The sequence below is a fragment of the Arachis ipaensis genome, chromosome B9 (genome assembly GCF_059453495.1).
Source record: "Arachis ipaensis isolate K30076 ecotype BB chromosome B9, ASM5945349v1, whole genome shotgun sequence".
In the NCBI taxonomy this organism is placed as follows: Eukaryota; Viridiplantae; Streptophyta; class Magnoliopsida; order Fabales; family Fabaceae; genus Arachis; species Arachis ipaensis.
In genome coordinates, this window is record NC_142444.1 from 159,856,119 (window position 1) to 159,871,074 (window position 14,956).

General features: G+C 34.6%; 4 protein-coding genes across 4 annotated transcripts; all 4 read right to left on the reverse strand.

Annotated features, from left to right (window-relative positions):
• Positions 1-2,432: 2,432 nt before the first annotated feature.
• LOC107616101 (Glucose-methanol-choline (GMC) oxidoreductase family protein) lies at positions 2,433-5,222 on the reverse strand. Its single transcript, XM_021111262.2, has 5 exons — positions 4,782-5,222; positions 4,052-4,696; positions 3,473-3,870; positions 2,811-3,370; positions 2,433-2,723 (listed from the first exon to the last, which is right to left on the reverse strand). The coding sequence occupies exons 1-5, from the start codon at positions 4,876-4,878 to the stop codon at positions 2,672-2,674; spliced, it is 1,752 nt and encodes a 583-aa protein (XP_020966921.1). The 5' UTR covers positions 4,879-5,222; the 3' UTR covers positions 2,433-2,671.
• Positions 5,223-6,366: 1,144 nt separating this feature from the next.
• On the reverse strand, positions 6,367-7,122 carry LOC148546941 (uncharacterized). Its single transcript, XM_088500079.1, has one exon. It carries the CDS (start codon positions 6,927-6,929, stop codon positions 6,600-6,602), a length of 330 nt encoding a protein of 109 aa, XP_088356205.1. The 5' UTR covers positions 6,930-7,122; the 3' UTR covers positions 6,367-6,599.
• A 2,801-nt stretch (positions 7,123-9,923) lies between these two features.
• On the reverse strand, positions 9,924-12,318 carry LOC107616100 (zinc finger CCCH domain-containing protein 48). The gene is made up of 9 exons (XM_016318100.3): positions 11,796-12,318; positions 11,621-11,716; positions 11,157-11,246; positions 10,985-11,086; positions 10,764-10,910; positions 10,540-10,659; positions 10,398-10,457; positions 10,209-10,306; positions 9,924-10,118 (listed from the first exon to the last, which is right to left on the reverse strand). Exons 1-9 carry the CDS (start codon positions 12,192-12,194, stop codon positions 9,974-9,976), a joined length of 1,257 nt encoding a protein of 418 aa, XP_016173586.1. The 5' UTR covers positions 12,195-12,318; the 3' UTR covers positions 9,924-9,973.
• A 944-nt stretch (positions 12,319-13,262) lies between these two features.
• On the reverse strand, positions 13,263-14,512 carry CBF4 (C-repeat-binding factor 4). Its single transcript, XM_016322052.3, has one exon. It carries the CDS (start codon positions 14,190-14,192, stop codon positions 13,536-13,538), a length of 657 nt encoding a protein of 218 aa, XP_016177538.1. The 5' UTR covers positions 14,193-14,512; the 3' UTR covers positions 13,263-13,535.
• Between the last annotated feature and the right edge of the window lie 444 nt (positions 14,513-14,956).

Here is a 14,956-nt window from a genome sequence, read left to right on the forward strand (position 1 = left end):
CTCCTTTGCTGTGACTGTGCTGCCTCTGGCGTAAGAGTTCGGCCATCCTCTGATTTTTGGCCCGGAGGGTCTCATTGATGGCTAGCAGCTCGGCGGGGGTAGGGTTTGAGGAAGCGTGGCTGTGTTCGTCTGCTATGCGTCGTGATCTGCAAAAAAGATTAAAGGGTACAGAGGGTAAAGAATTGTGGGGTTAGAAAATTTCGGGCCCCACGGTGGGCGCCAAATGTTCCTGTGTGAAAGATCCCGACGAGGTATAGCTCGTTCTGCTGACGCTTGAATTTGTTTTTTCTTGGAGCGGGAGAGAGGAACGTCGTCTCCTTCTTAGGACGGCAACATTGGGCACCTGCAAAGGGACTCCAACGCTCAAGTCAGTGAGAGTATAAGAATATTCAAAATTAAGATAGAGTGAATTACGTACTTGTGACTGAATGAGTCACTTGTATATATAGAGTTACCTTTAAGCGGTTACTCGTATCTTTTCCTTTGGTTTGACGAAGTCTAGGTGCTATTATTCCGATTGTTGGAGTTGTGGTGGTTAAATTGGAGAGATTTTCGGAGAGTTTATCCCCTTTTAGTGAAAGCCGATTCCAAGATCGTTATGGTGGGTCAAATTTTGAATAACAAATCATATATATATATATATATTTATTGTATGTTTTTCGTTATTTGTGTGAATAAGGCCTATGTTATAAAGTATATATATATTTTTTCTTTTTTTACTATTTAATTTCAGTAAAAAAATTCTTTTATTGCTTTTTATAAAAAGGATTGAAAGGAATATTGTTATATATTAAAAGCAATATCTTCAACTTGAATCAAATGAATGAAACTTTCCTTACTTCATAATATATTAAAATTAGTTATTGATATGAAATATATATTAAAATATAAAATATACACTAAAATTATATTAAATAAAATATATTTATCTACAAATACATCATAATTAATTTAGTAATTATTTTTTTCTGTAAATAACATTTTTTTTTGCATCCTATATATGAAGTACTCATACATATATGTCTGTTAGAACTCAAAATCTCTTTCACGACGAATACAACTAGTTGACTATTATATTGTTGCCAAAACTTGTAGAGACTTTTTGTGACATTTGACTTTTAATTATCGAGAATCTAGAAGCAAACGAGGTAATTACAAGTTGACCTATAATCAGAAAGTCGTCTATAGCGTCTAATGATAACCAAACAACTACATAAAGTAAGCTACCATTGTTATACAAAAAAAAAAAAAAAAATTATATATTAAAATTAATTACTAAAATTTAATTTTTGTATATTTGTATACAAATATATATATACTTTACCTCTTTTTTAATATGTAATTTGTATTTTAATATATATTTTATTCTAGTAGCTGATTTTTATAATTGATTTTTGTGTATATACAATGCTCAGAAAATTAATATGCAAAAGTAATTAATGATCTGTAGACTGTTGTCCCTTAATCTTAATTTTCAATGCTCTTTGGGCGGTGGATTGTTTGCGTTGTTATTTACATGCATGCAAGAAGCAGTTGCTGCTATCAGTTTTAATCTTGATTATTGAGGAATTGAAGGTAACTCCCTTAATTAGCTTGCCATCCATATCTGAATGCATAAGAGAGATCAGGACTCCAACAATGGCTTCTGCTTTCAATATAGTAAATTAAAATGCCTGCTGTCTGCTTAATGATATGGAATGATATCATTGATGATTCATCGTGTAAATCAATACTTTATTTGAGTCTCAGTAGTGCTCATAATAATAACAAAAAACTTTAATGCATGAGCCATGAAACATACACAACATTAAATTTCAATAAGTTGAAGGCCATAGGCTTTAATTTATTACCTTTTGGATGTTCTGTGGAGCTATATATATATATAGATATAGAAAACAGAATGGAAAACTGGAAAATTAAGCTAAAGCAGCAACAGGGCAACTCTCCTTTGGCGAGAACATATACATACATATGTATATGTATATGTATATGTATATATCTTCATTTCCTGCCAAGAAAGAGAAGCCCTATAGCTCCTTTGCTTATACAATTTAATTTGCACGTAAACCTTTCCATCACCATTCTAATTTATAAGCAACCGTTCACTACTTCAATTAAAGAGGATGGAATAAACCAATTACCAAAAAGCATATGCTTACATTGAGGAGCCTTATGCTCTGTGAATATTCTTCACGTAAATCTTCTTTTTTTCCCCTGAAAATGCTCCTTCTGAGTAGTAGATTCTTTATCTTTCTTAGTCTCCATCAGTGGTTTGGAGAGAAAAAAAAAAAGATATGGAATTAAAGTTAGATGCTTCTTCCACTTTACGAAGGTGTTAGGGGGTTTGATTGGGTACCCCATCAGCATATGCTAATGCTTATTATGTCATATTCTTATTTCTTAAATTTAAACACTGCTTCTTTAGTTATATAATAGTAACAATTATCATGAATCTTTCTACTTCAATCTTTCTATTGTTTTTATGAGAAAGTATAGAAAAACAACGTTTTTTCTGAACAACGTAAATAATAGATTAAGAAAGAAGTATACATTCTCCTAAAAATATTTATTATCTGAAATCTCGGGTAGTAATAATATTTTGGAAAAATGATTGTCATACAAGACAATAAACTATGGATCTAAAAAATTTAGCACCCAGTGAATTATCCCTTCACTTCTTTGCAGGGAAGTATCTTTTCCTTAAAATCTTCTCTCCCATGTATCTGTACAAATGTATATATACTGATTGTTAATATATAATAATGAAGCACAATGGTTAATTAATAATTAATTAATTAATAAGCATGTACCTTCCAAGCATCATAACAGTAGCTTGAGGATTAGTCCCTGGAGAGCGATAAAAGGTGGATCCATCAATAACTCTCAAAGCATCAACACCAAGAACCCTGTAATTAAGATCAACAACTTTTCCAACTTGGCATCCTCCATGGTAATGCCAGATAGTTAAGACAGTGTCTATGCAATACTGTTCTAAAGAAAGGGTAGGAGAGGCATGCTTTGGTCTCAAGTTCATTGGTATGTGATACATCAAGTCAATGAGAGCTTCCACAGGCATGTTCTTGAACCTGAACTTTGAGAATGATTTGGAGTTGATGACATCTATGATTGTTTTCATGCCAAGAACACACTTCTTTAGGTCTTCTGGATCCTTGAAATAGTTGAAGGTAACTGAAGGGTTGTCATTGGGATTAGTGGTAACGAGTTCTAGATGCCCTGTTGATCTTGGTCCTATGATCTTTTCAAGGATGACTCCTCCTTTCAGAATTGGATTGGATAGTGATCTTATGGTGTCTCCAACACTCTCCTCCTTTGTTTCTGGTGGATACATCACTGATGATGGTTTCCCACTCTGAAAAGTTCAAACCAAAAACAAATTTCATGCTTAATTAGTATTAACTAATTGAATAATGTGATGAATATATAGCATTAGCACTTTAGCACCAATACCAACCTGGTTGGACACAAATTCAAAGATCCCTTGAAGCCTTTCAGCCCAAGAATGACCTATGCTCAATCCACTGGCTGTTTCAATGAAGCTACCGAACTTGGTGACTCCAACTGTTTGGATCAGAGACACTTCAACAGGTAAAGGAGAAGGAACCACCAACACATTCATTGGATTATCTGCCATACCTTTGCCAACCAGAGGCTGGTCCAAAACCACCTTGATTCCATGGGCCTTCAGATGGCTTGCAGGCCCAATTCCACTCAGCATCAGTATCTGTGGGCTTCCAAGGGCCCCAGCTGATACAATTATCTCATTTTTTGACCTCTTTCCTAAGTATGCTTTGTGCATTTTTCCTAATGCATCTTTGAAAATCACTCCATAAGCTTGAGGCCTCCTTCTTTCTGCACATTATATTTGTGGAGTATCATGTCAATATGATTTTATCTACTATTAAATAAGATCTAAAATTTAAATCAGAAAGAACTTATAAATCATTCAGTCATTAACAGAAGTATTTGTATTTATTCTTATAAAGGGTAATCGAATTTTAGCAAGAAAAGTAAAAAGAAATTCCAATATTACCTATATTGTATCTAAAGAGTATCTTGTGGACTGTGGCATGGACATAAACAGAAATCCTCCTTGGATCAGCATACTCTAACAAGTCAGCAGCAGTGTGCCTATTACCATCCTTGTCAAAGATGGTGCCTCCAATCTTAGTCCCATAAAGGTGATCAAGAGTGAAGCCATTGTAAGGTAGCACCCCAACTTCAAGTAATGCATCCTTCACTGCTGCTTGCCACTGCAGCAGTGTAGGCTTAAAAGCCACCTTCTTCTCAACCCATTTATATGCAATCTTTGCCAGAGTTTCATTCCACCCGGATTCCATTATGTACCTTAAACTAGCTCTTGAGTAGAATCCTGCATTTAGGACAGAACCACCACCAAGGACACGTGCCCTTGCATTTAGGACACCATCCCTTGATATGAATTGCTGTGCAAATGCTGAAGGGCTTATGTCAGATAGTGCACTGACAAAGTTGTATATGTTGATCTTCTCTGGGTTTGTGTATGGTGAACCACCCCTTTCAAGGACTAAAACTCTTGCACCTTGTGAAAGTGTTGCTGCTAGTGGACAACCACATGTTCCTCCACCAATTATTATATAATCATAATATAAGATTGGTGGTGCCAAAGTTGCTTCTTTCACAAACTTGAACTTTGGAGCTGCATAAATGGAACAGATCAAAGAAAATTAAGTGACACTTACATATGATTAGATCTAATAATAATGATAAAAAGTAATGTTTACCTTTTTCAAAATCAAAATTTTCAGAATAAGATAAACTAATAAAGAAAAGGCTCCAAATAAGAAATGAGCATTTAAATGTCTTCAAACCCCAACCCATTATTGATGGACAACTTCACTTGGTAGATGGTAGAATAATTGTGCAGGGTTAATGAATTGAACTCTCTTTTTATATATGATATAATGTAATATTATCATAACCAGAACATTATTAAAGTGAACGCTTCATGAACCACCACCCTTTATTTGCTCTTGCAATTATAATTTGTTTGGTCAACAACATCTATTTGCAACGCCAACTCCATACAAAGACTCAGTGTTCTTGGAACTTGTTGAAAATGCTTCCCTTGCCTATCATTATAAACAAAATTCCACGAACTTCTTCATTGATTTGTCACATGCATGACTTAAAAGTTAAAATAGCATGGCTTAATATATCTCCATGCTATATACTATATATAAGGAATTGGAATGACATATTAACATACTAACAAATAAGTTTCCATCAAAGGGAAAAAGAAAAAAAAGAACCTTATTAATTAAGTTAACTTGATTACTCCATATCCCATAAAATTCGAGTAACAATCAGGTTTATATTTGTCTATCTCCAGCTAAAAAAACAACACAGTACTTAGTGGGAAAAATTTTGGTGTCTGACACAGAAATTTGGACACGTGCTAAGTTCAAGTAATAATGACTTAAGATTTAAGGAACAAACTGGAATTGAAGGTATAAACACAGTACTTCCTTACCAAAAAGGACATGAGACACTTACGAATACAGTTTGTTGGTTTTTTTTCTTATAAGTATTTCTATACGTCATTTGTTATGATGGACAATGTATTTTTCCTTCATAATTCAGTGTACAAAACGTTGTATAAGAGAGGAACCAATACATAGACGTGGACTACTATTTCTTTCAAATCCCGCTAGGGAGCCAATGGAGTATTTGTACAATATGTACAATAGGCTATTTATTTGTCCCAATATGAGTTAAAAAATGAATATGAGAATAAAATACTACTAATTTCGCAAACACAATACACCCATACTATCCAGAATAACCATCCGGGTACCAGGGTAATAAACATCTGATATCCTACTACTGAATCGAACATTCATATACTCTCATTATACACATTGTACTGATATTCCATTGGCTCCCTATACTACCTCATTTCTTAAACACTACTTGTATCTTTTGTAGAAATTTAACCTCGTATACCAAGACTACGTTCTATTTCTTTAGTTTGAAAAATCATGGGAAAGACGTGTCCATCAATTCAAAGCTAGAAGGCTTCAATCACTTTCCTTCGTATTTTTCTCTGTTTCGTACATTCTCAAATTCAAAAGAAAGACAAAAGTATTATGATACTTCCAAATTATATTGCCAAAGAATAATAATTAGATAACATAAAACTAGAAGGGATATGAAAATACATCTAATTAATCAGAATATTTGTGCTTTTGGAACTCTTGTGATCTAAGTTCAACTATAGTCCTTTCTCTTCTCTCAACAGAGCAGAGCAAAATAAAGTCAGAACAATATTATACATGCCTGAATTTACATAAAAATGGGAAGCTCATATTTCTCTGGGAAATATTCATGTGGCACAAACTAGTCCACACTGTATATTTTCATTATGATTCTTCAAAATGATTAAATGAAAGAAGAAGAATAAGAAGAAACCTAGCTAATGTATATAAGTATATAACTATAGATAACTACAAGATGTGTTGTTGAACTTCTCCCTTTATATATCTGATCTTCCTGCTATAGAATGACAAAGACAGAGAAAATTAAACTAAAACCTATGTAGTTTATGATGTGTATGTTGTGGTTGGTAGGTGTTGGATGATTTTGATAACAAGGCCAGGGAAAACATCATCAGGATCATGGATATGTGGATTCCTCTCAACAATGAAGGGATCACTGCACTTTTCACTGATTGTGTGAAGTGTCTCCCCTTCTCCCACAACATATATCTCATCACACACCCTTCTCTTTCCCAGCTTCTCCCCTTTTACAACACCACCACCATCATCATCAACCCTTATGGACCCCAACATTATCATACCCACCAACACCACCACACAGAACCATGTTGCTGATTCCACTACACGCGAGGATGATGAACCACCCATCTTCATCTTCTCTATATCTCTTAATAATTAGTGGAATGTCTGTGTGTGTGTATACTAATAGATAAGAGAAAGAAACCACCCCAAACTATATATATAGCAATAGCAAATAGTGATTGTATATCTATATATGACGTGTAGAATTAGTTTACTTCATTGGTTGAGGAGTCTTGGGGCGTTATTGTGGTGAGTGGAAAGTGTCTTTGCCGTTCAAGTTGGGTTTTCAACCAAAGACATAATTAAGTTTGTGGCGTTTGTTTTCATTCTATCTCTTAAGTCTTAACTAGATATGTTTTATGACAATAGCAGTACTAGAACTTTGATTCTTAAATAGGGGTTAATTTATTAGTTGAAGTGGGAAAGTATATATAGTAATTAGTAATTACTAGTAATTAGTAATTCAAGGCTTGTTGAGTTTTTCTGGGTCTAGTTTGTTAAATTTTGACATGTGAAATCATAGATTATGCTACCATTTAATAATGCTACAGCCACTTTTAGTCAATAAACCTTTTAATACCATTATTGATTGAGTCTTAATCAAGAAAAATAAAAAGTACCTTAGCTTTGAATTGGTCATAGGAGAGAGAATATGCATGTATGAAATGTAATTGACCATTTCAAAGTAAATCAAAGTAGATTCTCAATACAAACAAGGGGAATTGCATGAGTACAAAAATCCTCGATTGAAACAAAGGGATATTCCCAAGAATATCATCAGCTCAGCATGAAGTGGGAGGTATCTATCTATGTATGTGATGCCGCCATCACTTCCATTGTTTGCAGTGACTGCGATAATTTTCAGGGCCATACATACTATAGGAATTTCAGTTGTTTTAATCTTTGATTTTTTTTATACCAAATATAGAGAGATTTGAACTCACAATCTCTTAGATGAGTATAAAGAAACTATGTCATTTGAGTTATAATTCATTGGTTTTTAACCGTTGATCTGAATTATAAAAAATATATAAAATATATATTAATTAAAATCAACAGTTAAAATAATTAGAACACTAATATTTTCGGTACATTTAAAATTTTTCCCATACTATATAACATACGATCCTAGCCTAATTTTTTTTTCTTTCGTATGGTTGATATATTTTAACATTATAATTTTTAATATTTTTTAAAATAATAAGAAGTATCAAAATTAAAGGATTCTGATTTGTGTTTAAACATTTAAAAGGTTTAATTTTTGTATCAAAAAATTAAAAGATTCAATTTTTGTACTTCTAAAAATTGAAGAATTTGACTTAAAATCTAATTTTTGCATCTCAAATTAAATCATTTCACATTTGAGATTAACATATCAAGAGTCCATAATTTAAAAGAATATTATTGTTAATTCAATATCAAAAATAAAAAAATGACAATCTCTTATTAAGAGTAACAAAACTGATTAAAATAAATATATAGAATAAAATTTAATTAATAATCTATGTTGTTTAATTTGAACACATATTCAGAGATAACAAAAAACCATTATGTTTGCTCTCCTTATTTATTTACTTCCAAAAAGAATTGTTGCTTACTCGGTCATTTAATAAAGGGATAGAGTTTTACACACAGACCTTAAAAAGGTGGGGACTGGGGAACCGCCGACATCAATCTGCCTCATTCTTATATTTCTTCCTCACAATTATTAACCCCTCAAGGCCTCAACCATCTCTTCAATATTTTTTGGGGTTCAAAATTTCTTTATATATTTAATAGTTGACCTTTTTAACAATAAATGCATGGTTGTGGCTAAAAGGTTTTCCAAAAAGCATGAACCAAATCCAATCCAACTGATCAACTAACTAGTTTCAACAAATGGGTGTAATATAATTAGAAATTTGATTGGAGTTGACTTCGAATAATTTAAGTGTGTTAGCGTGCAGAGACTCAATTAGAACAAATCTTCTTTATGTCAACAAGTTAATGAATTATAGGCAGTAGCTGCGGTTTGGCACCGAATTATAGTTGCAACAAAAAAGAAAAAAAAAAAAGAAATATCGAGTAGCAATGCATTGCATTGTCTGGGATTTGTTGGCATTTTTTGTGTTTGAAATTTCAGCATCATATTTATTGTTGATTCATTGGATCAATGAAAAGATCGTAGAAAGCTAGTAAAAAGGTAGATTGCACGTCACACATGTTCATGGATCATAGCCATCAATACTTAAAGGATAAAGTTAGGTAATGGGTGCTAGTTATATGTGAATTTTGATGTTTGTTTATGCAAAAGTTATGTTTGAAAAAATAAAATTAAAGATCCAGCTAACTATTGAAAAGTCAAATGCTGGCTTAGACTTATTTCTTAAGCAAGCTTCTTAATCTGATGAATCTAAATACCAATTATTAGCAATAGCAATTTATTTTTGGTTTCACATAGAAAATTAGTAAAATTCATAGATGTACATATGTGAGTTACTGTCATTACTGGTAAATATAAAGTCGTACGAATACTTAGGGGACAAGTATACTTATACCATTACTCTGTTTATGGTTAGTTTGTTTCTAACCTCGGTAATTTCTCAAATGTTGTTACGGTTAAACGTGAAAGTGAATCAAGCAAGGACCTGGCTCCAGCTTTAACTCAATTATTTTAGCCTAGCTTTTACATTGGCATAATACTTTCATTCGGGTGTAAATTTACAAGTTTACATTTTCAATAGATAAAAAAAATGTTATTTTTATCGATCAAACTATTAAATTGTGATTACATATTACATATTACATTATGAATTATTTGTGTAGTTTTTTTAATATAAAAAACAATGTTAGTTTTGATTAATCATGAAGATTATACACAATAGAAATTTGTTCATTTCACATTTTCACTGGATACATCTCCTAAGGCCTAAACCGTAACTTGCATCACCACCATTATAGAAGTTAAAATAAATGTAAAATTTTATCAAGTGGATATATAATAAAGATGGAATTTAAGGATCCTTGAGTCAAAATGATAAGAGATTTTTTTTTTTTTTGAACTTATTTTGGGGGTATGATTTAACAAAATGTAACAAGACTGGACATATAATATTAAAACCCAAAAGGGATTATTATTATTGGATGGAAATGGTTGGGTCTATTATCCAATTCCATACTCTCACTTGACCTGATCCATCACCAGTGAAAAATATGCCACCAGGCCCCATCTTAATTGTTCGTATCTCTTGTTTTGTGAATATTTTTCCTCTATCTAGAAATCTGAAAAAGATGTGGCAAAGTAATGAAGAGTTAGTCAACATCTTAGTTACCATTAAACCAAATCAAACCATTAATCAAAATTATACTCACGAAGGTAACTCATAAAGGCGTAGGGTATTATCAGTGCAAGAGCAAAGCAAAATTGGCTTTCCTTGTGAATCATGCACCCCACAAAGAGCAACCACACCCTACAGCCACATCATACCATTAATTAATCATCAAAAAACACATGCATATTTACTTGTATCAACATAAACAAATGAATTCAAACATCTATACATGTTCTTCTTTGTGAGTGTATGTTACTTCTAACTTTCCACTTTCTGTAGTAACCCACACCTGTATGTACAAGAGAGAAATCAAGATTACAAAAATTATATACTAGTAAATGATTAGAATTCAACAAATAATGTAAGCCAACCTTTACTGTTTTGTCCAGTGAACAAGATAGAAGGAACTGGTCCCAGCAGAGAACTGACATCACAATAGATGTGTGATCCGTTAATATCTGTAGACACTGTAAATGTTCAAGGTTCCACACCTGAAAGACAACATCCAATTAGAATAAAGTATGAAATTACAATCCAAGACACAATAAATAATGGAGTACATGCTTGTGCTTATGATTAATCCTATGCAACTTACTCTTATAGTATTGTCCATTGAAGCAGAGTAAAGTCTATTGGGTCCAACTACTAATGAAACAACACCACGAGAGTGACCTGTAAGCGATGCAGCAGGCTCAAAGACATTGACCACTACGTTAAACTTCCATGCCAATATAGACCCATCCTAAAATACAAGAGGTAAGAATAAATTATGGTTCTACACTAAACAAATAAAGAGTGAATTGAGAAATGATTTACCTGTGTACCAGCAAAGAGAATATCATTGTTGACAACAAGAGCATATACTTGTCCAACAGGGCCTTGTAGACTTAGTTCCATACAAGTTTGAGTGTTCCAAGCCTGCATTACCATTTTATCAGCCAAACATGATGTGGTAAAAAAGCATATGCCAATCTGTGCCCTCTCTTACCTTAACACAATTGGGTATACCAACAAAAATCCAAGGTCCTTCATTGATCATGCACCCTACTTCGCCACCAACATTGATCTCAGCAGTACACTGCAATTTGCACACAAAACCAAGCTCAGCATTGAAACATGCACAAATTAAGAAAGAGTTCCGTTAGGGAGACAACGGACTATTGAGTTACAAAATGAACATTTCCCATACTATCTAAAATAACCATCCGAGTATTAGGGATAATAAACCATAAATTGATTTTGAGGTTCACCAAGGATTGAACTCTTGACCTTTCGGATCTAGCGCTCTAATACTATGCCATGATACCACTTATCTCAAAAACTTCAGCGGATGGAAAAAGGTAACACTAATAGTTATTTCTCTAATACTCGCTAAATCTCCATTGTACACATTGTACAAATATTCCATTGGCTCCTCATACTTTCCAATTAAAAAAAGAGTGGGAACATAACCTGTCCAGACTGGCAGTCCCAAACTCTGAGAGTCTCATCAATACTTGCAGTATAAAGCTTATCGGAACCAGAAGGCAGAGCTATTCCACTCACAACCTGTTCAGTTCAACACAAAACTAACCCATCAACTTCAAGAACGATCATGATTATGTTACCAAGATTGTTTTACTTTTACCTTGGTGTGGCCTTCAAGCTGAGTCAGCAAAGAGAAACCATCCCCACAACTCCAAGAATGAATGAACTTACACCTCTCACCATAACCACAATTCCCCTGCACCCAGTAATTACAAACTTTATCAGCCTTCCTAACTGCTCTATGATTACCTCCACCACTGCCATGGCCCCACGTGGAAGTGCCATTCATAAAAGTTTGGCTCCGGCGGCCATTATTATTATTATTGCTAGACATGGTGCTACCGTAGACGGTGGCGCTGTGGAGAAAGGGGCAGGGATGTCTGTTGCAGTTTCCAGCTTGCCAATGGTAGCACACTTTTTTTTGGTGGTGCCTGGTGTCGGCCGCCGTGGCTCCAGCAAGACGGTGGAAGACACGCTTGTTGCCCCCATCTACATCCATGTGCGTCGCTGTGGATTGGAATAAACGAGAAGGAATTTAAATTCAAGTTCGATGGAAGTAGATTGGATTGGATCGCGCAGCGTGCCAAATCATGGTACCGTGGGAATGGGATCATCAAGTTTGGAGGAGGTTGGGGCAACCCTGATTCCCAATTTAGATGCAGAGTGGAACTGTGTATGTATTACAACAAGAATTCATTCAAAATAACAGAAAGATAATATATCAAAGGTACGTCAGTTATTTCTATATGCATGGCTTAGTTATAAACATTAAACAATAAATACTCTCTGATATTATATTTTTATATTTTAATTAATATTTTTTACATTATACCACGTGGGATTTTGTTTTAAAGTTATATATATAATAAACCGAAGAATGAAGTGGGAGAAATAGAAGACGAAAAAGTTATATAATAAAGGTAATGCTAATTCTCGTATCACCACTCATCAGTCATCACTGTTTGCTTGTGTCATGCTTCTTTCTGACACTGCAACTACATCCTTTTCAAGCCGTTATTGGATTCCAACTGCCGTGGATAAATCGTCAGTTTCAATCCCATCTTTCTATTCATTGTTTCTGGTGTCTTTCCGAACTCATACATGCTTGCTCCTTATGATCTTGCTGTAGTTTTGAAAAGGTTTAGTCTATGTGCTATTTTGCACTGCTTGTTCTTTAATTTATGTTCAGATTGTGCTTTATCTTTTAATTTTCTGTTATTAGCATATCTTTCATGTGTGGGATGAAAAGCTTAAACTGATTTTGGAGTCGATCTCTTGACTTTTCGAATCCAGAGTTCTAATAACATGTCATGATACCACTCATCCCAAAAATTCAGCTGATGACAAAAGATAACACTAATGGTTATATCTCTAATATTTCCTAATCCTCTATTATATACAAATATTTCATTGACTTCTCGTACTTTTCCATTTCTCTTACGTTAAAACTACTAATACTTTATGTGAAGCTAAGAAAATACAAATTTAACTTTGAGTACGTATAATAATATAGATACAAATTGTTACTACTATAAAAACCATAAATTATATATACATATATGATTGATTTTCTTTTTAATTATACACAATCTGAAGAAATAAATTCTATGTAGTCTTTTTAATCAGATTTTCTATATTTCTATCTATCCACATTCCCCATCACTTTCTGTGGCATCATCCGTACTAGTGTAAAAAAAAACCTAGGAGTACGGACACTTTAGCCCAGAAAGGTCAAAACGTCTAATACTACACAAACAATCTCTTTATTCCTAAAAATAGTTTCTAAATGAATAAATAAATAATGAATGAATGAATGACTCGTATTTTTTGCCTCCTTAAATTAAATCGAATAACTCCACAACGATACTTCGGCATCATCAAATTCCACGTCATCAACGCCAAACTCACTCCCACTGTAATGCGTTGGAGACATCAACGCCATGGTCCTCCAAATCTCCGGCACCCCTTCTCCTTCTTGCTCTTCCGCCGCCTCCGCCACCATGGTCGTCTCTGACGCCGCCTTTACCCCCACAGCACCCTCCCGCCTCACTTCACCAGTCTCCAATTCCGTCACGGGGCGGAATGCCTCGGCAGCTTCCGCTGCAGCCTTCTGGATGTCTCTTGCGTCTGTCGTCTCCGGCATGGGAAGGCGCCACGCCGAATCTGCGAAGTTGAGGCAGGCAGACCTCCCCCTGAGAGCGATAGCGGCCACGTCGTGCGCACGCGCTGCCATCTCCGCAGTGGCGAACGTCCCGAGCCATATCCTCGTCTTCTTGTTTGGCTCCCTCACCTCGCAAACCCACTTGCCGGAGTTCCTCCGCCGCACGCCGCGGTACACAGGGTGGCGCGTCTCCCTGAACTTTTTCCTCCCCGCTCTCTTCTTGGGGTGGCTAGCCGCCAGCACTACCTCCCCCTCCGACAACGGCGATGACAAGACAGTGTTCTCCGAGGAGCTACTCGGAAGCTGGTTATTGACAATATGATTGATGGGAAACATGCTAATGGATGTAAAGTTTATAACTTTGAAATTATTTGAGTGAATGGAATAGTTTGTTGAAAAGGGTGAGTTTATGGCGTTTGATGTCTTTGTTTCTGGTCTTGACTTGTTGTTGTTGTGTGTGTGTGTTTTTGGGAGGGAAATAGAGAATTGAAATTGATGAGTTATATATAGTGTGTGCGGGAAGTGAGACTGTGTTTGAAGGAAAGTGGCAACGCGGACTCTATGGAGAGGAGACAGCTAAGTAATTTAATGTTTCTAGTATTTAGGGCTTAGTTTATTTGAGGAATTTGATTGGGAGTTATGGGTTGCAGTTTGTCTTTGTCTTCCCACGGTATGGACTATGATTAAGGAATTGTAAGAAGTAAGAAGTAGCAGAGTGGGCTTCGCCTTTGCATTTAACAAGTTGGAGTTGTCATGCGCCCTGTGTGGATTATGACACGTGTGACTTTGTCTCCCCACATCTAGAATTTAAAACTGGATAAGGGGGGGCTTGACTGAAAGGGATAGGAGAAGGTGAAGAGAAAGAAGGGGGTGTGTGTCTCTTGAATTGTGATAAGCCATCCATCACCTGGAAAGAGAGATACAAGAATTTGTGAAGTGAACTGGGTGTCCTTGTCATGGTCAAAGGAATTGAATCTTTAACCTTATTATTAATATTTTATATTTTATTTTCTTCTTTTAAGATTTGAAAATCTTATTTATATATTAAAATTAGTTATTATATATTTATGTATAAAATATATAATTTAATTTAATATTTA

What these genes read in the sequence shown, in the direction of transcription:
- CBF4 (XM_016322052.3), bottom strand. Translation starts at nt 14,192, where the DNA reads ATGTTTCCCATCAATCATATTGTCAATAACCAGCTTCCGAGTAGCTCC.
- LOC107616100 (XM_016318100.3), bottom strand. Translation starts at nt 12,194, where the DNA reads ATGGATGTAGATGGGGGCAACAAGCGTGTCTTCCACCGTCTTGCTGGA. An exon ending in TTCTCTTTGCTGGTACACAG is followed by an intron (nt 10,911 to 10,984) that starts GTAAATCATTTC and finishes CTTGTATTTTAG; the next exon opens with GATGGGTCTATATTGGCATG. An exon ending in CAATGGACAATACTATAAGA is followed by an intron (nt 10,660 to 10,763) that starts GTAAGTTGCATA and finishes GTTGTCTTTCAG; the next exon opens with GTGTGGAACCTTGAACATTT.
- LOC107616101 (XM_021111262.2), bottom strand. Translation starts at nt 4,878, where the DNA reads ATGGGTTGGGGTTTGAAGACATTTAAATGCTCATTTCTTATTTGGAGC. An exon ending in TTGAATTTGTGTCCAACCAG is followed by an intron (nt 3,371 to 3,472) that starts GTTGGTATTGGT and finishes TGAACTTTTCAG; the next exon opens with AGTGGGAAACCATCATCAGT. An exon ending in ACTGTTATGATGCTTGGAAG is followed by an intron (nt 2,724 to 2,810) that starts GTACATGCTTAT and finishes ACATTTGTACAG; the next exon opens with ATACATGGGAGAGAAGATTT.
- LOC148546941 (XM_088500079.1), bottom strand. Translation starts at nt 6,929, where the DNA reads ATGAAGATGGGTGGTTCATCATCCTCGCGTGTAGTGGAATCAGCAACA.